Genomic DNA, 26,461 nt, shown 5'->3' with positions numbered 1-26,461 from the left:
TATGATTGTCTCAGACAATTTTTTATTTTTTTTACCTTTTTTGCTGTTTTTTTTTAATTACTTTTGTTCAATCTCTCTTCTTCAGTCATCTACCATTTTTTTTGTGGTTCCCTAATGTAGCCCAAAAGACTCGACCGTTCTTTATTAGCTGCAAGTTTATTAAATGCTGGCTACCAAGTATTTTTTTCACTCAGTTGATCCTAATATTTGTTCAACTGTGTCAGGTTGGACTGTTGTTTTATGCAAACCCATATGCGAAGCTAAGGCATTACTCATGCTTGCCGCTCTTTGGGGTTAAAAAGAGGTATATATAATATTTTTTTGACGAACTATTTAGTACTTCTGAAAAATGTATAATCGGATACTTCTTTTTAAATTCTTTTGATGAATTTGTAGTCTTCGACTTCTACTGTTCAGATCACAGTTCATAAATTTACTTTAGATAAAGGACAGTTGAAAGTTGAAACACATGAAAAATCTCTGCCCAAATAGATCAGAAAGGCTTATGGATGTAGTAGAGCAAGAAGCATGAGTAATACATAATGGGACTGCAAAAAAAACGGCTTAATACATAGTTTGACCTCTGAACTTGTACTCTATTACCCATCTAACTCCTAAATTTAACGTCTCACCTATCGAACCTCTGAAATTGTTAAATAATCCGATTTAACCCCTGAACTTGATAAATATGTAAGTATTGAACGCTTTGTGTCCACCTGTCATTTGAAATGTTCTAGAAGAAATTGTGTACGGAGGGGTTAAATGTTTACGTATTTATCAAGTTCGGGGGTCAAATCGGGTTATTTAACAAGTTCAGGGGTTCGATAGGTGAGACGTTAAATTTGGAGGTTAAATGGGTAAAAGCGTACAAGTTTAGGGGTCAAACCATGTATTCAGCCGCAAAAAGACTGACACATTGACCCTATCTATGTTTGGCAAGTCTTAAACCATTGAATATAGTTGATGCATATCTTATCATGCCAATGGCTGAAGAATGACCCATGCTGAGTCAAGAATTAGGTCTGTTGCTCCTCCATTTTCCATACTTGTCACAGACTCTAATTTTATTTTCTTTCGGCTTATTAGCCTGGAAAACAGATTCACATCATAGTTCGCCCACTTTAGGCCTCTACTTGTCCCTTACAGGGGTTTTTTAAAACCCAACCAAATTAAAGTGGCAAATTTGGTTTAATTCGATTTAAAATAATGGGAGATTTTAATTTTTTGATTAACTTCAGTTTGGTTTTAGGAGTAAAAAACTAACAAAGGATCAATTCACCCCCTCAACTTGGCACGAAATATCAAATAAGTCATTTTGGACGATTTTGGTACAATTTAACCCGCAACTTAGCAGAACTGGATCATTTCAACCAGCAACTTAGAAAACCGGCTCAAATTCACCCTTCTGACAAAAAATCTATACATTTATGAAAAATATCATTTTTTTTAATTTATATTTATTTCTTAAACCATAATATATTTATAATTATTTTAATTTTTCTTTAAAATAATTTTCAAGATAAAAAATAAAAATAGTATAAAGACAAAAAAGGATGTTTCTATTCATTAAAAAATAGAAATTTCAGTATGTTTCCATTTGATTTTAAGTTTAATTTTTTTTATCCAAATCAAATCGGATTACAAACATATTGAATTAAAAAAAAATGAACCGATCTAAAATATTTATGAAATCTTTTAAAAAATTCAATTCAATTTAAAAAAATTTAGTCCAATTTAAAAGAAAAATATATGTAGTTTAACTAATAATTATAAACTTATAAAAATTTCTTTGAATTATTTTAAAATTTTATTTACTTTATGAAAGAAAAATAAATTCATGAACACATTAAATCTTATTTTTAACAATCACTATTTTTTAATTAATGAAAGGGGATAATAGTGAAATTTGATCAAATATCAGGAAGACAATAGTTGCATGTAAGAGGTCGCAGTAATTTGGATTTACAATGAGGAGATAAATAGTAAAAAAAATAAAAAATCAAGGAATTATTTCTTTATTCAATTTAAATATTATTTCAAAATAATTATATTTGTAAAAATGGCATTTTAATACTAAGTAATGTGATTCCTGTCAGGATTGGCTCCACATCTTTATTTCTGTGTCTTTAAGAGTCTATGGATTGGGTAACTATGAAGAAGAAAATCACCGAATTCTGAAAAAAGAAGGCTTGTTGGTTGGTGGCTCTAATTTATTCTTAAGTCAGTTTAATATGCTTTTTTTATAACACTTCTATTACTTAACAGCATACAGGCTTGTTATTCTGATAATGAAAAATGATTGAGTGTGCAACTATTTATTTACATATAATAAGGGCTTCAACTAGTCGTTACTTACAATATATTTTGACAGCCTTTAATCATACTTCATAAATTGGATTTAAATAAGCATTAAGTAACTTCTAAAGAGAAATTACAAATAAAATAAAATTAACCAATTAAAACTGCGAATCACCTATTCCTACGGTGGAGGAGCTGGTAAGATATTTTATTTGACTTAAGTGAGATTGCGTGTACAAACGTATTCATGTATGCAGTCGTTTAAAATTTGGGGCTGTAACTTTACTTACCGCAAGAGGCCTACTCGGCTCGAGTGAGGAGTAATTTGAAAATAGAAGGTTTTAAAAGTGACATCTTATAGTTAAAACTCATTCAGAACACCTTTATGTATTGTAATGTAAAAAAATTTGATTCACCTCAACTAGTTTTTTTTTTAAAAAAAAGTTGATATAAACTGTAGTTCTATAATTGTTAGCATTGATTGCAAACACCTCATGGGACTTGACCAAGTTTATTCTTTTATACCTCATGTTCTACAAGTAATTTGTTTCCCATTCACTTTTGATCAACTTATCTAAGTTTTTTTTCCCGTTTTCTAACTTTGATAGTTGATCAATCAAAAAGTTAAATTATTAAAACTAAAGTTCATTTACTCGAGTCATGAATATGTAATTGTATTAAAATTTTGATATTTTTTTAATTATGTATTTAAGTTATATTTACGTGGTCATATCAGGCTCAAAATTGAATAAAATAGAGATTAGCATAGTAACCGGCAAAAGATTATTAAAATTTGAGTCATGAATATGTAACTGTATTAAAATTCTGATTTTTTTATAATTATGTATTTAAGTTATATTTACGTAGTTATATCCGGCTTAAAATTGAATAAAATAGAGAATAGATAATGAAAAATTTATGAATTTGGTCTAGATAAGAATTTTCCGATTAGATTAATATAGTAACCTGAAAAAGGAATTCTACCGAAAAAAAGTAGAGTTATTATTAAAAGGAAAAAGATTGCAACCTGTATTTGCTAAGTAGTACTGTGAATGGGTCTGAATAATAGCTGGATCCTCCATGTATTTTGTTTACTAAGAAGAAAAAGATTTTGAAAGATTATGCTTAAGCTTTGAACCAAGAAAAATACAATAAAGTATGAAAAGAAGAAGCATTTGTTACAAAATTTGATAATTTTTGGGATTGAGATTCCAATAATTTTGGGCATGACAGGTATTAGTTGGATATTATCTGTCTTCTTCATTACTTGGACCATTCCTTAATCATTGCTACTTCCAACCTAAATACTTTGACAAATTTATTTCTCATATACAATTCCACTTTAAATCTAATTTTTATTTTAATTAAAAACACAAAATTCATAAAACAGCTATGTTTTAAGATTTTATTTCTTGTATTTTGGAACTGAACAGCTAACGTTGCTTGTTTCATTTTCTTTTATATAAATTGGTGTATATGGCTGTAAAATCTATATGCTTTTGAATTTGAATTAAAGTTTTATATGTTTAATAGGGTCCATTTTTATGCAAATAGACCTAGCTAATCTGATTTGAAGAAAGCTGTGAGATTTAGATGGAAGCATTAGGTTTGAGCTATACCACTCTTAAGAAAAAGCATTCTCTTTTTTATAGCTCAGCAGCCCTTAGAAGATTCGTGTAATATCTAGCGGAATTGACTAGATTCGAGACTTTCATAGTGAATTATCAACGAAGATTTTAATCTTTTCGGTAAAAAAAAAAAAGACGCCTATGAACATATTAACACTAGTATTGTACTATATAATGAGAGGTTGTCCTTCATAAATTATATGGGTTCTTTCTAGCCTAAGGATTGGATTATAAAAAAAACATAGAAAAAACACTACATTTTATTACAAATGGAAGCAAGTGTGTAATCAAGAAAAACATTGTCTGCGGTTGCTCCTCTAACCGGCAGTCATTATTTTTTTTATTTCCTTAGTATTTTCTTAATTGTATAATTATGTCATCTTTTTCTGTCATCGGTTTTTTTTATTTTTTATTTTTTTTCCGATCACTGCATGGAAGTAAGTTAGAATATTGTTGCTTTCTTTAATTTTGGCAGAATGACAGTAATTATGTTGCTTAGATGATGTTTGATAAAATTAAGTACTGAAAATTTCAAACATAATTGTGTTTGATAATTTTAACCACTGAAAAGAATTGATAATTTCATTAAAAATGTTTTATTGTTGAATTTTTTATTTTAATCATTAAAATATGTATAATTGAAATTATTGATTAGTAACTATAATAATATTTGTATAAAAATATTATATCTTCATAAATGCAAATAAGTGTAATTACTAGTCAAAAACATGAATAAAGTGTACAAAGATTAAAAAAATGTTATTGATACTTTATGAAATTGCATTAGTAAAAAAAATTAAAGAAACTAACAATTTATATTTTTAATAAAAAAATTAAATTACTAATTTTAGCTTAATATTTTATGTAATTTTAATTTAATTGAATATATTAAGTTGGAATTAGTGTGGTGTGGCTATTAAATAGTACCGAACAAATATAAAAATAAAAAAATAAAATTAATAACTAAATTATGTTATCAAACGCCACCTTATTATCAACCCCAAGGCCCCGTGAGTTGATAAGGTGTTTTTCTGTTTTAAGTGAAATTGTGGGTTCAAAACGTATTCATGTATACAACCATTTAAAATTTGGTATCAGAGTCTGCCTCTAGCAAAAGACCCACACTATTAGAGTAGAAATTAATCTGAATCTGAAAAATTAAAAAGTATAATTTATAATTGAGACTCATTTAGAAAACTTTACGTATCATATACCAAAAAAAACGCCACCTTATTGTCAAACTAACACAGAAAATTCTCTAACGATAATGTAGAATATATATATATATTTTTACAATGTAAACAAGAAATAGAAGCCCCCACTTCTATTTGTGTGGAAAGACACAAGAGGCCCACTACTTCTCCAAAACTTCAGACAGAATATTTAGTGTGTTGTCTCAAATTTCAATTTTCTCCACTTATAACTTAAATTTTACAGTATAATTTAAATTTTATACAATTTATATTTTACCATTAAAAAATGAAAAAAAAAACTTAAGATTTTTTTGGCATCTATAAGAAAAATTACATCTTAGCATATATGCTTCATAATTATTTGAGTTTTATTTTCTATATTATAAGAATCAGATTTATTTTAACACCAACATTCTGTAGCAAAAGCACCTTTAAAATTATTTAAAAACGAAATAACAAGATATCATGATAACAATAAGAAAAATAAGTCATAAAAAAATTGTTAATAAAAAAATTATTTATTGTAAACTACATGAAAATTAGATAGTAAATAGAATTTAAATATCATGTCTTAAAAAAAATCTGTTCAAAATTTAAAAAATTCAGATCTGAATTGATCTCATTTTCACTGACACCCTAATTTAGTGAACCAACAGAACATAAAAAAAATTATGTTTTTTATTACTATTTTTATTTTTATTTCGTATTTTCATCCTCAACTCTGAATCAAATACATCTTAATTTATTATCGGCGATAATGTTCAAATTACTTTATTTTTAGAAAATAATTACAAAAATCTGATTCATGAATGGCTAATTGTATTCCGTACCAGTTTCATAAAATATTTATAAAAATACCTTTTTTACCCACTATAAATACACTATAAAAACACTAGTAAAAACACTATAAATACACCATAAATACATTATAACTACATCACAAAAACACCAACAAAAATAAAAAATACACCAAAAAGGATATTTTTGAAATTAAAAAGGTAATTTATAAAATAAAAAAAGTATGCAATGTAATTATTTTTTAAAAAATGAGTACCGTTGTAATTAAAGTTCTAAAAAAGATGCTCTTGAAAATTTTCACTGATTATAATGGCAACCCAGATTTTGTCATATTTTTATAAATGTGGAAAAAATTAAAAAAAGATAAATTATGTTTTAAAATCATATACTCCCTCCGTCCCACAAATATAGGCCACCTTTCTATTTTGGGCGTTCCAAATTATAGGTCACTTTCTATTTTTGGTTTATAATTTTAAAACTAAAAATCTTAATTACCCCTAATAAATATACATTGTTATCTTCAATTATTTAATTGTTCCATGTTTCTTTTTTTTAAAAGGCTAAAAAACACAAATATAAATGTCAATTTTCAATACCAATGCAAAATACAGCAATACAAAAATTAGTCATTAATATATTATTATTTATTTAAAAAATTTATTAAAGGCTAAAAATGGAAAAGTATATAAATAAACTAATTTTAACTAATCTAACTATATTTTTCTTAATTCCCGTATTTGTCCAAACGGCCTATTTTTATGGGACGGAGGGAGTATTAATAATATTATTTAAAAAATAACTTATACAATTATATAATATAAATTCTACGTATCTCATACCTAATTGTATATGGATATACTCTTTTTTTTTCGATTAGATAATAAAAAGATTATCAAATAGTCAACCTTTTTTTTAATGCGACTTAATTCTTGTAAAACATAAAATAATTCATAAAAAATAAAGACTTAGATGTGCTAATTAATAAAAAAAAAGGTAAGGATTCAAATGCATCTTAGAGAAAATATAAAGTTCTTTTTGGAAATCAACTCTATAGTGAAACATCATTTTGCTCCAAACATTTTTTTTCTCCAAACTTAAAATGTCTATTCAACAAATAAAAACAATTGCCTATAAATAGGATTAAAGACAAATAACAATACAAACATGGTTGGTATTCCCCCCTTGTAGCTCTTTATCGTTTTGTAATCTCATGCCTGTCACGTTCTTGTGTTAGGACAAGTTTTATATTTACGAAAATGATGAATTACAACTTTATTTTATTTTTTATTTTAATAAAATAATTTTAGAAATTTAAATATCATGTAAAATAAATTATTTAAATATTTTTTTAAAATAATACACATCTATATTATTTACAAAATATAATTAATATTTTGTTCAATTAGTTTAAGAAAGTTAAAATGAAATGTCTTTAAGTTAAAATTTTATTTTCACTTGAATTCCAAATTTATTTGGATATCAAATATGTTCTTAGTGAAAATATTATATAATGTGTTCATAAAACCTGAAGGGGTTGTTTGGAATTGTTATTAGCAATAAAAAAAATAAATTAAAAGCACTAAACATATTAACATATTTATTTTATTTTTTATATACTTTGCAAAATATTTATTTACATGCTTTTCAAAACAAAAAAATAAAAATAAAAATAATACTTTCTTCATTTCATTTTTAATTGTCAAGAATTTTTATACACATTGTTTAGAATAATATATTAAATATAATATGATTTTACTTTTATATTTTCTTATCACATTAAATATTGCATAATTTACTAAAAAATCTATTTGAAAATTAATTATAAAAAATAGCAAAACAAAAAATATTAGTTAAAATATAGATACTACAAAAACTAACCATTAAAATAAATATTTATAAAAAATTATAAATTAAACGAAGAAATAATAAAATTCTCGATAAAATTTTAGTTCCCCAACCCTAAAACAAACTGAACCTATCCATGAAATTTAAAAATGTCCTTATTAGACCAAATTGGCAGCAACTTTTTAAACTGTCTACACAAAACATTCTTAAAGGACTCACCTCATCCATCAATTCATGCCTTCAAAACAGACAAGCTAACTTCTTCTACTTTTGTAAACAAATTCTTCCTCTTTACTGCTCCATTTCTCTTTCCCTTATTTCCCTCAAGTTGTACTTCAATATTTTACCCCACAATTTCCCTCTATATTTCTTTGAATTTTCTGAGATGTTGTAATGATAATCTTACTTTTTTAACTTTTTTAGTTTTTTCTTATCATGGGCGAGGGAGAATTTTTAGCGCTTAAGGGAAGATTTGATCCTCCGATCTTAATAGATCATACCCAACACTTATACCGTTAGAACTATAGTTTATTTCATCATTCAGTTTTCCACTGACTATATTGGTTCGGACCAAATTAGGATCGAACCGGATAGCAAAACTTTTCTTATCAACCTGTCCCATTCCATTCTAATTAGGACTTCAATTCAAAATCTCTAATTAACTAAAATAATCGCATACCAGTTTATCTAAGCAACTAATGATCATTTGGTGTTTGAATTCAATTAAAAACAACCGAAAGAATAATTTATTTGAGTATCTGTATGTTTGTGTTGAAACATCTCAATTGCACAAATCATTAAATTTACAATGGATAAAAAGGTTAGAATTTGTGATTAATCGCCTATGCCATGTAAGTTGAAGGGGCAAATAGATATTTAACTCCAACGGGTTCTTCACCGGTTTCAGTTTGGCTCCAAACCGGGCCATGGCTGCCACCTATGATCCCATGACAGCCTGCCTTGGTGTTCGACACACGTGTCAAAATGGGAAAGGTTTGTAGCGATTTTGGTCTGTGTTGTGGTCAAAGAAAGTTGAGGGCATGAAATGTTCTGTGATATTATTCTAGTTGACAGCTCTGTCGTGGTGTATTTTTAGATTTTTGAAGAATAAAATCTTTGTTTTACACTTAATGCTCAAATTCCTCATTACGTGCAGAGTAGGGTTTTGTTTTTTTGAATATTAGAAAAATCCGATATCCATTTCATGAATTTGGCCTTGCCAATGTTTATTTTAGAGAATTGGATGGCTTAGCCAATTAAAATGTTAGTCATGAAATTGACCTATATTATTCTATTTCTTAAAAAAATTATCTGAGTGGGTTTTAAATATAACATACATCATCTTAACCTTTTTTTTTCTACAAGGACAAACACCATTATCTGAATGGAAAAAATAAAGTTTAATGCAAAGCATATAAATATCAGCAATTTCACAATCACAATAAGTTTAATATGATGCCTTAAAAAAAAGTAAATTATTCATAGTGAATTCTGTGTGTAAAAACTAGGTAGTAAAATCAAGAAAATAAAAAGACATGGAAGAATGTAAAGAAACACGCCTTAAGTTCGAAGAAAGAAATGGAGTAACTCGATTAAATAAAAATCGTAATATTAAAAGAGGTAGGAGACAGTTAAAAATAGTTAACGATCGACATATCAAAAACATGACCGTCTCTTCTGCAAGTTGATTATGTCGCTACTACTGAATGTTTATTCCATATAACGGAAGTGTCATGTCATTTTTACAACAAGCCAATAAAAATGTGTGATACGAAATCTTTATTTATTTTTTATTTTTTTATCATTAAATATTTGCACATGGTGACGCCTCATTGATTTGTTGCATGAATGACATGACGCAACTGTTGCATTATATAATTATTCCTACTAGAAACAGTGATAAATTATGAGCAAAAGGTTATCCCATTAAATTTTTAATTATGGGGGTCATATAAATCAAATTTAGTGAGCAATTCTCTAACATAAGTACAATTACATTCATTTCAATGTTTTTAGAAAACTTAACTTATTCTAAGATTTCTGTACTATCCGTTTTTTTACTTAGTCCTTAAGCATTATTATTTCTTTATTTGGTTTCTATATTTTTAAAAACAATTTTATAAATTTTTTTTATTTCTTTATTTAATCCTTATACTTTTTTTTGTCAAAGATAGCCTACTCTAATTGTTAGAGGGGGTTAGCGGGAGTTAATGTTAGACATTTTTTAAATAGGCACACTGCCCGTGAGAGCTGAGGGTCGAACCCTCAACCTCATACACATATCATTAGAGCTTAGCCAACTGGACCAAGTCTTCAAGTGTATCCTTATACTTTCAAAAACAAAAATACATAGAGATAAAGTAAAAAAAAAGTACAAAAACTTTAAGATGAGTTTTGCCTTTTTAGAACGCATAAAAAATAACCGTAAAATTATTTTTATATATTATGTTATATTTTAATGTTTTTATGGTTACTTTTCACGCGTTTTGAAAATAAAAGAGTGTCTGCAATTGAACTTATTTAAAAAATTATGAACTATATTACAAAAGATAAATTTGAATTATATAAACCAGTCTCATAAATTCAAGGATGGTTCTTTACTCAATAGTATACTAGGAAGAATGGCGTAGATCGGTATAAAATAGCATTCCGGCACAAAATGAGGCGGGATCCTGCCGTTCTCCTTCATGTTTTTCTTTCATTTTTTTAATTTAGTTAATCGCATAATTTTTATATTTATCTGTTTTACTCAGAATCTATTAAAACCTTGATTACATCAGTTATGTTCTACTGTCAGAAAAATATACAAAGATAATTACAATTTACAAACAACTTACTGGGTTACTATTTCGGAGTTTAATTTAGAACAAATGGTAATTCACCCCTAAATTTAACATAAAATATATAAAAAATAATTTTAAAGACTTTTGGATCAAACAGACCGCAACTATGTCAAAGTGCATCAAATCAGTCTCTCCCCACTCTCATCCCGTAAGTGAGTTACACCCTCCGTATAAAATTAAAAAAAGTTTAAAAACTCTTAATATTTTATTTATTTAAATTAATTTTTAATAATTTTTATATTCAATATAATTTCAAAAATTTAATAATTATTTTATTTTTTATAAAAAATTTAGGGATCTTTTTTTCTTTTTCTTTTTTCTGTGGCCCCCATTTGTTCTCTACCCACCGCTGTACGACTCCACCCCCACAGGCACAGCGCTCCTCGTTGTAGCTCCTCCGACGAGGAGCAACTCATCTAAAAGGAGGAAGAAATATATTCCTTAGTAGCAGCTCCTTTAAAACGAGGAGCTATTGCTCCTCGTAGGAGGAGCTGCTACGACTCATCAATTTTACAACAATTTTCTTAGATTTGCAAAATTAATCATAGTTAATCTAATCGGTATAGTTATTATATTATACATTTTAATTTAATAGATAATTTGTATTCATATAATATCCTTTTCCTTTTTTATTCTTTTTGATTATAAAATTATTAGAGAGATGTGCTGCTGTGAGGATAATAAAAAATAAATTTATATATTATTTATTAATTTTTCAAAATAATATGCATAAATTTGTTTCCCAATTAGAGTGTGATAGCTAGAGATAGTATTTTCAACTCTTTGATTTTTCAGAAATAAAATTCAAATTGAGCTGTTAGTAGTTTTTTTCCATTTAATTTTTTCATATGAGGATAAAACGATATATATATAGCATATAAAACAAAATGCGGGTGATTGAATTGATAGTACTATAGCAACCAATTAGACAATAAATTTAATCCAACTAATAATATGAATTTGGATTATTTCTTTGAATATAAAGAGTTTTAATTAAAACAATTCGGGGTGTCATTGTCTCAAATGGGAGTTGGAAGGGGCTTTAGCTACATTTTTCTCATTAAACTCGATTTTGACTTTGTTGGTGATACTGATACGCATATAATACATCACTTTTAGATAACCCATTGCATTAAATTAATTTATAACTCAAATATCATTAGCCATTTGTTGTAATTCTAATACCATAATTTGCCCCAATCGCAATATACATTTGTTGTAATTCTAATATCTAAACCCTAGCCGCCTTCTCTTCTCTTTTCTCTCAAACAAACCCTAGCCGCCTAAAACTTTTTTCTTATTTTTTTCTTTGGCATCCGTTAATGGCTTAATTTTTCTATTGACGGTAGCCACCCCTTTTGTTTATGTTATTTTAATTCATATAATATAATAAATAGCCAATTCCTTTTCATTTTTCTGACGGATTAAAATCTATCACGAAGCGCAATTCAATTATCAAAAAGCGACGATAGATTGAAGATCTTTCAGTAACAAAATGGATTCGTCTATGAGCTATACTAGTTTTATTTATTTTTTATTGTTTGTCTTTTTTATAAATGTTTTACTTTGTCCTTTCTCTGTGAAAGGTTTGTTGTCTCCTTTTCAGAAGGAGTTGTTGTCTCTTTTTTAGAAGGAGTTATATTAAGTGTTTGAATCGGATGCTGTGAGTTTGCGGGTGTTTGGAGAAATTTGAACGAAGAGTGATTAAAGACTGCACTTAATTCGCGAAATAGTTAGTAATTTATTTTTATTTTCGTAAGTAAGGTCTGCGAATCAGGCAGCATGTTGTCTGTTCCATGTCAGGTCATCGGGTTTAGTTTTCAAATTATCTCGAATTTCTTACAAATGTAACTGTTTCATATTCAATTTAATGAAATTCGATGAATTAAAAAAAAAAACATAAGATAGTGCAAACCCACTTCGATAGCCTCCTCTTTAGGGAGGTAGTTTTTGGTTAATCTTTGATCAAAAATCACCTCCTTACACCCACATTTTTTTATAAATTATATAAAATAAATGATTCTATCATATAAATAAATTTTTTGTTGGTTTTTTTTTTCATTTTGAATTCCTACTCTTTATGAGTTTATCATTGTTATGGAGTAATGTCTTCTTCAAATATAGAGTTTTTACAAGAAATCGTCTACCTAAAAAATTAATTTATAAATTTAGATTTCAACTTGATTATTGTTCCTTAAATTTTAGATCTATGTATTTGGGTGACCCTTGATGGTTAGTAAGCCAATCCGAGATACATAAGCCGAGGACCGTCTCAAAATAACCTGGACACTCTATCTAGAAACGTCTGCATTACTATATCTCTCAAGTTATATGAATATACAGTAGACTCTCTAATAATTAATACTAAATAAATTAATAATTTTAATAATTAATAAAATTTTAGAGAACCAAATTAAACATTACGTCATATATAATATTCAATAATTTAATAATTTTAATATTTAATAAATTTTTAATTCACTGTGTGTATTAATTATTAGAATGTTGACTGTATTATAATTTTAACATGTATAACATTTGAAGTTGATTAAAAAATACTAAAATTAATTCTAATTTTTTTAATAATTAGTATTAGTTAATTTTAGTCATCTAAACCAAATTAAATATTATTTTGATTCGATTACATTTCAGTTTGTATATATTTTAATTATGGGTAAAATAATTAGAAAAAAATTGATTTGCTCATAATTATATTGGGTTTATTACTTTATTTCACCAACGGAATCAGGCGATGCACAACTACTCATGAGTTATAAATTTATAATACAAGTGAATTAGACATAGTAATTGAGTAAACTAGAAAATAAAAAAGGAAGTTAAAAGAATCACAATTAGTTTAATTACTCATAAAAGGGTAGGAAAATGGAAAATGAAAAAGAGAAACGGAAGAGGTGAAGGAGAGAAAAGAGGAAAAGAAATGATAATTAAGGAAAAGAAAATGTCAGAATTAGGTAGCACTACTATAACTAAACATGTTTTTTAACCATTACCACCAGTAATTAATAATGACTGACTCCATGTAAACACAGAGCGGTTAAGAAGTTAGAAAGAAAAAAGAATGGGGTCCACTAAAAACAAAGTGGCCTAGTAGCTGGCAAACCGCTCTTGCCAGTCTGGTTCCCTTCCCTTCTCTTCTTTTAAGCCCTTTCTCCTTCTTTTCTTTCTCTTCATAATCATCTTTTTTCTCTTCTTAATTACTATTACTGATCCTTAATCTCAAACCATCATTTTTCTTACTACCATCATCCATGGCGGAGGAGACCCAGAAGCCAGCCGCGGCACCCTCGTCCACTACGGTAGAGGAAGTCGTTGTGGTGGAGAAGCCGCTTGTTACTGAGAAAGAATCACTGCCGTCTGCACCTGAGCCTGAATCACCCGAAAAGCCAGCTGCGGCGGTCGCTACTCCTGCAGAAGCGGTGGCTGTTGAAGATGCTGTCGTTGAGGCTTTGAAAGAGGAGACCAGTGGTGATAAAGCTGGTGAGGAGGAAGTGAAAATTTCTCAGTCTGTTTCTTTTAAAGAAGAAACCAACGTTGTTGGTGAATTACCGGAGGTTCAAAAGAAAGCTCTTGACGAGTTGAAGCAGCTTATTCAAGAGGCTCTTGTTAAGCATGAGTTCACTGCTCCACCGCCGCCGCCGCCTCCTCCTGCCGCTGCTAAAGAGGAGGAGAAGGCTGAGAAAACTGAAGAGCCGAAGGTGGAGGAGGTGAAAGTAGCTGAAGAGAAAACTTCCACTGATGCTCCGTCGACCAGCGAGGAAGCTAAACCGGTAGAAGCTGAAACTGCTCCGGTGAAAGCGGAAGAGAAGGCTGTTGAAGAGAAAAAAGAGGAGAAAGTTGAAGAAAAAGCCGTCGTACCAGCCGAGGCCGTCGTGGTTGCAGAGACGAAGGTTACTACCGTTGTTGATGAAGACGGAGCCAAGACAGTTGAAGCAATTGAAGAAACTGTCGTACCCGTTTCCGCTCCTGTGCCGGCGGAGGAGCCAGCCGCGCCAGCTAAAGAAGCCGAGACAACTCCGGCAGCAGAAGAGGAGCCCAAAACAGAGGAAACACCCGCTCCACCACCGCCACCGGAAGAAGTTTTCATCTGGGGAATTCCGATTCTCGGAGACGAGAAAAGCGACGTAATCCTGTTGAAATTCCTCCGCGCTAGGGATTTCAAGGCGAAGGATGCTTTCACCATGATCAAGAACACCGTACGCTGGAGAAAAGAGTTCGGGATCGACGCTCTTCTTGAAGAAGACCTCGGAAATGAATTAGAAAAAGCTGTGTTCATGCACGGGTTTGATAAAGAAGGACACCCTGTTTGCTACAATGTTTTCGGTGCTTTCCAGGATAAGGAGCTTTACCAGAATTGCTTCTCCGATGAGGAAAAGCGTGTTAAATTCCTCCGGTGGAGGATTCAGTTCTTGGAGAAGAGTATCAGGAATCTTGATTTCAGCCCTAATGGAATCTGCACAATTGTTCAGGTCAATGATCTCAAGAACTCCCCCGGACCTGCTAAGAGAGAGCTGAGGCAAGCCACTAATCAAGCACTTGCTATTCTTCAAGACAATTATCCTGAATTTGTGGCTAAACAGGTAAAATCATAATTTAATTGAGTTAAAATTTATTTTTTCTTGATTTTTTTATGGTTGAATCTTGAATTGTAATGGGCTTTGGTTTATGAAGGTGTTCATCAATGTTCCATGGTGGTACCTTGCATTTAATAGGATGATTAGTCCTTTCCTGACACAAAGGACTAAGAGCAAGTTTGTATTTGCTGGTCCATCCAAATCTGCAGAGACCCTTTTCAAGTAAGTGCAAAATCAAATTCTTTTTGTTCATTAATGGATCTCTTTAAATGCTTTTAATTTATTGCTCAATTCTCTTTTTGTTCTTTCTTCTTTAATGAGCTGATCGTTGATTTATTGTATATCTAAATTCAACAGATATGTGTCTGCTGAACAAGTGTTGGTTCAGTATGGTGGATTAAAAAGGGAAGGTGATCAAGAATTTGGTGTAAATGACTCTGTCACTGAGGTTACAATTAAGCCAGCTACTAAGCATACTGTTGAATTCTCATCTTCTGAGGTGAGCTTTCTAGTTTATCTGTTTTATCTAAAATCTTGAGTGTCCTGATTGCGCTTATCTAATCGAGTTGAGTCGACATTGTCAAACTCAAACTCGATCAAATTTTATTTTAAAAGATTAAGCTCGTTCGAGTTCGGTAGAAATTAGTCAAAAATTAATTAGCATAGAGAGACTGTCTTGCTTAATATCTTGATATTTGAATCCTACTCGACAGTTAACTTGCGTAGTTTCAACTCGAGCTCAAATTAATTTTGATTATTTTTTGAGTTAATCCCGAATAAGTCGTGAGTTGACGTGACTCGGTTACATTACTAGGCATAGCTCAATTGATACTAATATCGGACCGTAAGTTTCGAGCTCAAATCTAGTCATAGCCAATGAATATCAAAAGAATTATGGTGCTAATTTGGATTACTAAATTGACAGACATGTCAGCTGGTTTGGGAACTCCGAGTTGTGGGATGGGATGTGAGCTACGTAGCCGAGTTCGTGCCGAGTGCGGAAGATGGTTACACTGTTATTGTATCAAAGACAAGGAAGATTAGTTCAACAACTGATGAGCCTATAATCAGTGACTTGTTCAAGATCAGCGAACCGGGGAAAGTTGTGCTCACCATTGATAATCAAACCTCCAAGAAGAAGAAGCTTCTCTACAGGTCTAAGACCAAACCACTCTCTGAATAAAGCTAATTCAATCATCAACCAAAATTAGAAGAACATGACATGGAATTGAATTGCTGAAATATTTCAGGGGGTCTTTGTGCTTTAAAGGAAAAAACAGGGGTCTTTTTGTATTTTTACTTGTTTAAATTTAAATTTTTGTTTTTATAAAGTTTGGGCATTTATTGATAATTTTTTTATTAGTTTTTTGATTGGGGGAGTTTTTGTTATTGTGTTGGATACAACATATTACTGGTGAAGGACATGCATTGTATAGGCACATTTCTGGTATCTGTATTGTGGAATATAAATGTGTTAAATGTGTTACTATTCTTCATGCTCTTGCCCGTAAAATTTGTGTAAATATGATGGTCTATAACTATCTTATTTCTTTGTAACAAGTCGTATCTGTTATTAGTTCGATTAATATCAATTTCATTCTAAATATTTTACTACTCCTATTAGGCTGTGAGTTCAATTTTTTCCACAAATGCTCTTTTTTTTTAATTATTTAAAAAAATTCTAAATATTTTATATATAATTTTTGTAATTGATCACGAATCAACTAGATTTTAGTTGATGAAATATTTGTAGATTTGTATGCAATGTGAAATGAGGTTGGGTTGTTGGAAGTATAAACTAAACAAGAAGACAGCAGAAACAGAAGAGGAATTTGGAAACTAGTTTTGTTGTTAAAGACAGCTATTTTGAAAGTGATTTAGTTGTTTAGGGTTTTTGTTGGAACGATGAAAAAAGGAATTGTAAGAAAGCATCTGCTTGAAAACTAGTTCTTGTCCTTATTCTGAAAAATACATTACCAAACAAGATAGCCGTTGTTTTATAGTATTCTCCATCCTCTTTTTGTCAACTTGTCTTATTTTCTTCATCATTAGTGACACCTAACCAAGACTTCTTTTAATGTTTAAATTTTTTCATACAATTTCAGCAACTTACCGGAATCATTCCCTACATCATTTTGATAAAAATATTTTATCAAATTTTAGTATTGTTTATCATCTAAATTTAACTTTTTTTATTAAAATTTAAAGTAAATATAAATATACGAACTATAATTTCTTTTGTAATTTTAATATAAAGTTTATGTTTTTACAGTTTGAAATACAATTTTCTATAGTATATAATTTAAATTGCGATTGAAAATTTGATCGACAATGAAATGTATCTTACTTACCATATCTTTTGTTTTTGAGTGGCATTCCATATTAGCAATGATTGTTGAATTTCTAGTAGGCTATTCAAATTATAAAATATAAATATTTGTATTTTAAACTATGAGAACTGAATGTTATGTTAAGAAAATTTAAAACACACTATAATTTATAATTTTATTTATATTTAATTTTTTAATTTAAATAATTATATATCAATTGGCTATAATATATAGTGGTACGATCTTATATACATTGCCTTGTAAATTTTTAATTTGATGAAATATATTTATAACTAAAATATTCTTAACATTATAAAATTTTAAATTTATGACTCGATCAATAAGAATTAAGACTATATATGGTTCACAAAATTGATAAATAATAATAAAATAACATTTTGTATAAAATGTCTGTTTTTTACTTTAGTTAAAATTTTAGATAATTAATAATAACTTTTTATATTTTTTTATAGAACTAAAAATTCTATTAAAAATCAAAGAATAAATATTCTAAAATAATTAAAAAAACTAAAAAAAAAAATTGAGCGTTAAACCTTTGTAGATTACTTAAACTAGATATTTTAAAAGGTTGAATTTGTGGATGCAATGATAATGGTAGGTTTCAAAGGAGAAAAGCAAAAGGGTTACAATGGTTCTACTATCAACTTTATGCATAAATAAACCCCAAAAATCATAACTTTAGTTTGAAATAGAGGGGGCGCCAGTAAATCTGTCAAACACTTTACAGAAAGGCAAGAAAAAAGCAAAGCAGTTTTAGGATAATTATAGTCTTAATTTTATTAATACATGGGATAGTTCTCTAATCATTTTCTCCACCCACCTTATAAAGCTATATGAGGACAGATAGTTATTTCATTATTTATCTCAATCCATAATTAAGGCTAGCAATACAAAAAGTTAAACTTTAATTTTTCTTTATAATTATAATTAAAAAAAATTAGTTATACAACTCTTACATATGTACATCTATTGAAGATATGATTTAATTATAAAAATATTATGTTCTTCCATCCACCATAAAAATATATTTAATTGAAGTTACATAAGATTAATTTTCTTATAATGAGGCCGGTCAATAATGCTAATAAATAATGAAGACACAAATGATATTCTTTAGTTTAACAATGACATTTCTTGAAAATAAATAATAAATAGGTATCGTGGAATAGTATATACTAAATCAACCTCAATTGAATTCCTAGGTTTTATCTTTATCTGTTTCTTCATGCTAATAAACAACCATGGCAGCTCACTTTAAGCTCCCTATCACAAAATTCCTTCAATTATTAAAAAAGGTCACAAACTCCCTAATTAATGACGACTCTCACTAAACCCCCTGTGGACCAAAATATTCTTAGCGCCGTCATTTTATTATGAGTTGTCAGTTAAAAAAAATAGCGGCGCCACATCAGCTGACACGTCATTAAAAATTCGAAAAAAAAAATGCCAAAAATACTCATAATACTACTAAAATTTAATAAAAAAGATTAAAAATATAACCCATCCAAGCCCAACCCTAACCCATCCAAGCCCAACCCTAACCCCACCCACTGATTTCCGGCCACCACCTCCTACCGACCGCCGTTATTTTTGCCTGCGATCTTCTTCGACATGTTTTTCCATGAAAGAACAAGCTCTTCCCATGAGAAGAACAATTGTGAATCTCTTCTTCATAACATATCTGAATCTTTTTTTGCAATAATATCCAAGTTGCATTTTTTTTTGTTGCAATAATATCCAAATTGCATTTTTTGTTGCAATAATAGTCAAATTGATGGCCAAACTTGTTGTTTTCGATTAAAATATTAGGTTATATTATTTTTTAATGTATAATAATATAGTAAAAGTCCCAAGAAATGGTAAACAACTCAAAAAAAATCACATCAAAATTTCAATTTGGCTATTATTGCAACAAAATAATGCAATTTAGATATTATTGCAAAAGTTAAAAGGTTTGAATAAAATTGCAACAAGTCGTAAAGATTTGGGTTTTTTTTACCATTAAACCTTAAAAAATTGATTATAGTATATACCAAAAAATACATTTATAGAATAAAAAAAAACAAATAGTATCAATTTAATCAAATTTGTATTAAGAAAATGTAAGAAGTGTCAAAATAAATATTTCACTATTCAAAAAGTTTACATTTAAAGCTACGACTCAAAAAAAAATTACAAACTATGAAAAATAGTTAAATAAATGATTTTTTATACACTTGTAAGAATTGAAACTAATTTAAAAAAAGTTATAGTTCAAACACTGAAATATTAAATTTAGAAAAGTTTAAGTACATGATGATAGTATTTTTTTGGGTTAATTCCTAAAAAAATCACGAACTTTACACGAAATTTCATTTTAATCATGACCTTAAAAAGTTGTCATTTAAAGGCACGAACTTTCATTTTATTTCAAATCTATCATCAAAGTAAAATTCGGTGTATTTTATCTGATTAAAAATTCCTAATCCTAGATACTCTAACCGAAAGATAATAAGATTTGATGTTGATTAATAATTTAGGTCGTTCATTAATGATTTAGTGAAGAATTTAGTCAATAAAAATACATTGAAATGATGAATTTGAAACAATATGAAAGTTTGTGCTTTTAAATGACAATTTTTAAAGGTCATGATGAAAATGAAACTTCGTGTAAAGTTCGTAATTTTTTTAAGAATTAACCCTATTTTTTTTTTAAAGTCAGTTTATTAAAATATTTTTTTCTCAGAATTTTTTCTCAGAAAAAAGAAATTTGTAAAAGCAAAAAAATCAGAGACAAGTGCACGGGCTAGATGTCAGGTATGAGATCATAGCTACAATTCTCTTTGTTAGCATAGTTTATTATTACTAATCATCTTAGATAATTAATGTGTTATTTTTCCTTTCTTTTTATCAAAGATAGTATAATGAGTTTCAATTGTTAATGGTTAATTACTGAGGTATAATTTGAACCCAGATTTTTTGATGGACTTAGAAATGTCATAGCCATCAAAGCTAGGTCCGTATTGGCTAATTAATTTGTTGTATTGATCCATTGAGTATACATTTCTTTATTTATTTTGCAAGAAATTGACAAGTAAAGTACATTATATATAAAGGAATAGCAAAGTCATATTTTCATTTTAAATAAATACACATTAATAAGTTCACTTCAATTTATTTTCAATTATAGTCTATAATTGCTAATGTCATGGATAATCTTCTCGCATAATAATTGACAAAGTATCTCTTTAACATAAGAAATTCAAAGAGACAAATTCAATGCGTCCAAAAAAATTATTAGCCAAAAGTCTCAAATGCACGAAATCGTCTAAAATATTATAGATGGGAGTTCATATATTTTTTCTCGAAAATTTTAATTTTAACTTAAGTGGTAATATGCCTCTTGTAACTAATGGACAATTAACACTTAAATTAACTTTATGGGCAAATCAGTACACGAACTTGGTGATTATCGGCAATTTGTCCCATTTTAGCAATTTATCGCCTCAATTTGTAAGTTAATTATCCTCTCAATCGGCAATTTGCCCCTTAACTTGTAAGTTAATTGTCAAAATGGGCTAATTGTCCATAATCACCAAGTTCGTGTACTAATTTGCCAACAAAATTAATTTATGTGTTAATTGCCCATTAGTTACAAGTTGAGGGGGCAAATTGTTACTTAAGTCTATTAATTTTAAAAAACTATTTAATTACTTTCGTTTGTTTAGCAATATAAATTTTTTATTTGAATATATAAAATTAATTTATTATGTAAACTAAATATAAAAATTGATGTTAAGTAAATTAATACTTATATTAGACAATAATAGATTAGTACTTATTTCATATTTTTTTTGATAATTGGGGAGGGGGAGCAATTGTGGGTAGGGGTGGGCATGGACCGGTTAACCGGTCCATGAGGATAATTTGTAAACCGGTCCATTGTAATACGGTTTTTAAAATTAAAAACCTAAACCTAAAATTTTAAACGGTTAACCGGTAAATTGGTTAACCATAAAAAACGGTTCGGTTTTTCGGTTTTGCGGTTTTTAACCATATAACCATTAGAAAAATTAAAGACAAAAAAAGATATATTTTTAATTCTATTTGATTTTTTAGCAAACAAAAAAAAACTATAGAAATTCAAATTATATTAAAAAAATATAAATCTAAACTATCTTATAAATAGTTAAATCAATGCAAATATTTAAAACTATTATTATTTACAAATAATTTATGAGTAATATTAAAGCTAGGTTTGTATTTTTTGAATTGTTTGTAGTGTTGTTCACGTCCACTATCTACTATTTATAGACTTAAATATTCCTATTTTTTTTAAGTAAATATTTTAATAAGGAAAACAAATTTCTTTTACAATATTTTCATATATAAAATCTCCTAAAATATATAAATATTCCTAAATAAAATATATGTCAATATATTTTTATATTTAGATTTTATTGTGTATATTATAAAATCAATATTATTTTATAGATCATAAAATATATCTTATTAATTATTAAAAATATATGAATATATATATATAAACCGGTTAACCGGTTAACCACGGTTTTTAGAAATTCAAAATCTAAACCTAAACCATTAACCATGAAAACTAAAAATCAAAACCTAAACCTAAACCGTTGGACCGGTTAACCACATTTTCCGGTTCGGTTTTCCGGTTTCGGTTCGGTTAATCGGTTTGACCGGTTTTTTTGCCCACCCCTAATTGTGGGAGGATTTGAACCCATGACCTAACAGTTTACTGCCCAACGCTTATACCATTTGAATTACAACTCGTTGGTTTTTATATCTTTATTTAATTAATGAATTATGAACAATTCAATTATTGTCATATATTCTAAACCACTAATTATGCTCTATTGAATCATCAGCTAGCAAAATTCGAATTTACCTGACTAGTAAACATCTAACTAGAGGTGGGCATGTACCGGTTAACCAGTCCATGAGGGTAATTTATAAACCGATTCATAATAGTATGATTTTTAAAATTATTAATCTAAATTTAAAATTTAAAATGGTTATCATCAAATTAGTTAACCATTTAAAACAGTTTAATTTTTTGGTTTTACAGTTTTTAATCATATAACAATTAAAAAATTAGGCTAAAATAAAATAAAATTTGTAGAATAAAATTTTAAATATAGTCTAATAAAAAAACTTAGTTCTATTCTATTTAATTTTTTTAACAAACAAAGAAAAAAGGATAGAAATTCAAATTGTATATAAAAGAGAATTTAAACTATTTTTTTGAATAGATGAATCAATTTAAATATTTAAATTTATAATTATAATTTATAACAAAAAAAATTGACATGCCAATATACGAATTTTCAAAATTCTCTCATACTGTAAAATTTATCGTTTAAATTCTCACGTATAAGGTGAAAAAGTTTATGAAGATGGATTGTGCTAATATTTAATTATTTCAAATCCATCTTTATAAGTCCATAGATTTTTATATTCTAAATGGTAAAATTTATAAATTCATCAATTTTACGTTCCAATGATTTTAAATATAATTATAAAAAAATAAATTAAATTCATAAATTTAATAGTAAAATTTATTAATTTTTAAAGGTGTCTAAAAGACGTGCCCTACTTGTCTGCCGGCCTTATCCTCTTTCATTTAGTAATCCCCTTCGCATTCAAATAAGATAAGACTCCCACATTTTATATTTTTAGTTCACATACCTATTATACATATAGATATATGCTTGCATGTTTTATTTTCCTTAAATATTTGACAATTTGCAAGCAACAGTTTATCAATTTTATTCATCACGTCACTTTTGAATAAATTTAATAATAATATTATAATGGGTTAATTCCATAAAAAATTACGACCTTTACACGAATTTTCATTTTAATCACGACTTTTAAAAATTGCCATATTAAACCATGACCTTTTATTTTTATTTTCAAATCTATTACCGACTATTTTTCCCGTGAATTTTATTCTTTTTTTTTTAAATATGTCGAATTATGGTGGTCACGTCATCATAAATACACAAAAAATTGATTTGATGATAGATTTAAAAAAAAGGTCGTGGTTTTATATGACAACTTTTAAAAGTCTTGATTAAAATAAAAATTCGTATAAAGTTCGTGACTTTTTAATGGAATTAACCCTATTATAATATATCATTAGAATATTTTTTCTTTTTTACAATAGTAAATCCATCGATGAAGATTACAAAATAAGGCTGAAATTTATATCACAAATTTTTTTATATGATCTTTCAAGATTTGAATAAACCAAATAAAGACAAACAATCCATGATACAAACAAAGATAAAAAAAAAAGATCTAGTTATAAATCCCGTAAACTTAAAATAACGACGGACAAATCCGTTGAGCGGGGACTTCGATCTCCTTCTCCCGATGAAATGGAAGAACGGCCTAATCTGTTAAATCCTATTATCTCCAATCAACATCTTCATCTAGATCTATAAAGTTAGAAGTCACAAACTTTCTGATCTTTAAATCTACAAGAACTTGAATATGAAAAATGAACAAACTCTAAAGATTTTTGATAGATCTAAAAATCTAATTAAAAGAGGAGTAAAAACCTTACAAGTTTTATTAGACTTAAAAAAAATACCAAATCAACATAAACATCTTAAAATAGCTTTATTGAAATCAAATTAAAAATTCTAATCGTATTATTATGGGTGGAGAGAAGATGATTTTCCGACTATAGCCGGAAAATCACCTTCTTTCACCCTCAAAATGGTGAAGATGAAGAAATTTTTTTCTGAAAGAAGGGATCGCAATTTTTAGAGAGGCAAGGGGATACTGTAAACAAGTTAAACTATTATTAGAATATTTAAAATATAATTTTTTAATTAATTTAGTTATAGTATTAATATTCTATTAATGACATGATGCGATGGATATAAATTTATTATAAAATATTTTTTGATTCGAGATTCTCATTGTAATTATCAAACTAATTAATTGCTAAATTCTAGGCCTCATCACTCAAAAATCCCTCAACTTTAAACTTTTTTTCAATTCCACCCCGACGTTAAAAATTTGTCAATTTTTCCCACTTTTGAATTTCCGTTTTCAATTGTACCCCAATATTTTAATTTTTGTTAATTTTTTTACTTAAATGATAAAATCATTCCATTAATTAAGTCTAAACATGAAATTAAATTCTTTTTTATTCAAAAAAAAATACAAATAAGTCCTTTATTTTTAAAAACTAACTAAAAACCATAATCAAATTAACACTAATTTAAATTCTTAATTAATTTAACTAAATTTAAATAAATTTTAAAAATATACAATCAATATATGCGAGACATGGAGAATGTTTTAAACAAATTTCCAAACGCAAAAGACGTTAATTTAATTTTAGGGTACAAATAAAACACAAAAATGCAAAATAGGGTAAAATTGACAAATTTTTAACGTCAGAGTATGATTGAAAATGAGCTAAAAGATCGGGTTTTTTTAAGACATTAGGCCTAAATTCTATCATTGTGTTTTAGAGATTATTGATGAAGCCTTTCATTGCTTTTGAGATATTTCGTCAGATTATTGAAGTTCAGGCGCACTAATCATATTATTTTAAATTTTGAAACCATACGGATCGGGCTTCAATGCACGATTTACAAAATGATTTTGATGAATAATTATACGGATCGGGCTGCTTCTTCAACACAACCTCCTAGACCTAACAGCCTAATATAGAAGTGAAAAGAAATATATTTTGTTTATGATGGTTAAAAAATCTTGCTTAAAGGTATAATCCAAGCAATGTCAATTTATTAAGTGAATTATTTCAGATTGCTAAAAACTTTGTTGGTGATATTGACAAATTTTACATTAATTTTTCTAGGACAGTCAAGATTCATTGGACAAAATTGCTAACGTATCTTTTCGCATAATTCCATACTCAAATTTTTAAATTTATAGATGGGTACCGTATGGCTTCGATGCTTTGTCGGTCGGTCCGAAAAGTTGAATAAAATTTGATTAAACTCAGTCAAACTAAAAAATAAAAATAATCTGGAGGTTAAAAAATCAATACGATATTAATATATAAATTGTTCCTACTGCTAACTTAGCTAATCACAGGGAATGGAGACAAAAAAGCACAAGGTTTTAAAGTTGTTTTTGATTGATAATTCAGTTGTTCTAAATACAAACATAAATCTAACTATTTATAACAGACAAACTTTAAAATAGAAAAACCAGTTTAATAAGATACAATCTCTTGTTTTAATAAATACTGTACTAATTAATAAATAAAATAATTACTGAATAATAACTAAAATAGATAGTTAAATGACTTTTAGGTTCAAAAATCCTAATTAGTCATCGAGTTCTTTTTGGACAGTGTAAACAGTATCATAGGGCGAAAGAATTTCAACGACATTTAATATTACTAAATTCAATAAATAAGATATGGCGCTACAGTAGACATGCATGAATCACCAAGGTAAAGACGAGATACGACCACGACAATCCTTCACCAATAGATCCATATCTCGAACTACCAAAATAGACTAATCACAGATGGAGTCTATATAATACACACACACGCACACATATTGCTGACTCGAAAGATACTTATCTGTTCAAAAATGTGAGGGACCAGAAAAGAATTTTTGATACAAAATTGTCCATGGCGCCCTACGCGTGACATACAATCAAGAAAAAATAACTAAATTGTACAGTTCTAGAAATTTGGCAGGGATCAGTAAAAAAAATCCAACCGTTTTGATGGTCTATATAAACCAACTTAAGAGAGACCCTAAGGTGTCTGTTTTTAGTTGCGTTTTTATATTGTTTATATTTCTTTTCTCTTTTTTCCTATTAAACATTGAGCATTGGAACAAATGACCTGTTTCATACTCTGAAGGTGACTATGTCTCCATAGACCAGCAAGTTGGATGCTTA

At 28.2% G+C, this 26,461-nt stretch overlaps 1 protein-coding gene across 1 annotated transcript; it reads left to right on the top strand.

Annotated features, from left to right (window-relative positions):
* The first annotated feature begins 13,783 nt into the window (after nucleotides 1–13,783).
* Nucleotides 13,784–16,693, top strand: LOC126688126 (patellin-3-like). Its single transcript, XM_050382724.2, has 4 exons — nucleotides 13,784–15,203; nucleotides 15,295–15,419; nucleotides 15,555–15,696; nucleotides 16,123–16,693. Exons 1-4 carry the CDS (start codon nucleotides 13,875–13,877, stop codon nucleotides 16,378–16,380), a joined length of 1,854 nt encoding a protein of 617 aa, XP_050238681.1. The 5' UTR covers nucleotides 13,784–13,874; the 3' UTR covers nucleotides 16,381–16,693.
* The last annotated feature ends 9,768 nt before the right edge of the window (nucleotides 16,694–26,461 follow it).

This window comes from Mercurialis annua, linkage group LG1-X, assembly GCF_937616625.2.
Source record: "Mercurialis annua linkage group LG1-X, ddMerAnnu1.2, whole genome shotgun sequence".
Lineage (NCBI taxonomy): Eukaryota > Viridiplantae > Streptophyta > Magnoliopsida > Malpighiales > Euphorbiaceae > Mercurialis > Mercurialis annua.
This window is presented reverse-complemented; position numbering and strand designations above follow the sequence as displayed.

Excerpts from the sequence above, each read along its gene's own strand:
- LOC126688126 (XM_050382724.2), top strand. The coding sequence starts at position 13,875 with ATGGCGGAGGAGACCCAGAAGCCAGCCGCGGCACCCTCGTCCACTACG. Across the intron at positions 15,420-15,554 it reads TCTGCAGAGACCCTTTTCAA|ATATGTGTCTGCTGAACAAG; the intron begins GTAAGTGCAAAA and ends TAAATTCAACAG. Across the intron at positions 15,697-16,122 it reads TTGAATTCTCATCTTCTGAG|ACATGTCAGCTGGTTTGGGA; the intron begins GTGAGCTTTCTA and ends CTAAATTGACAG.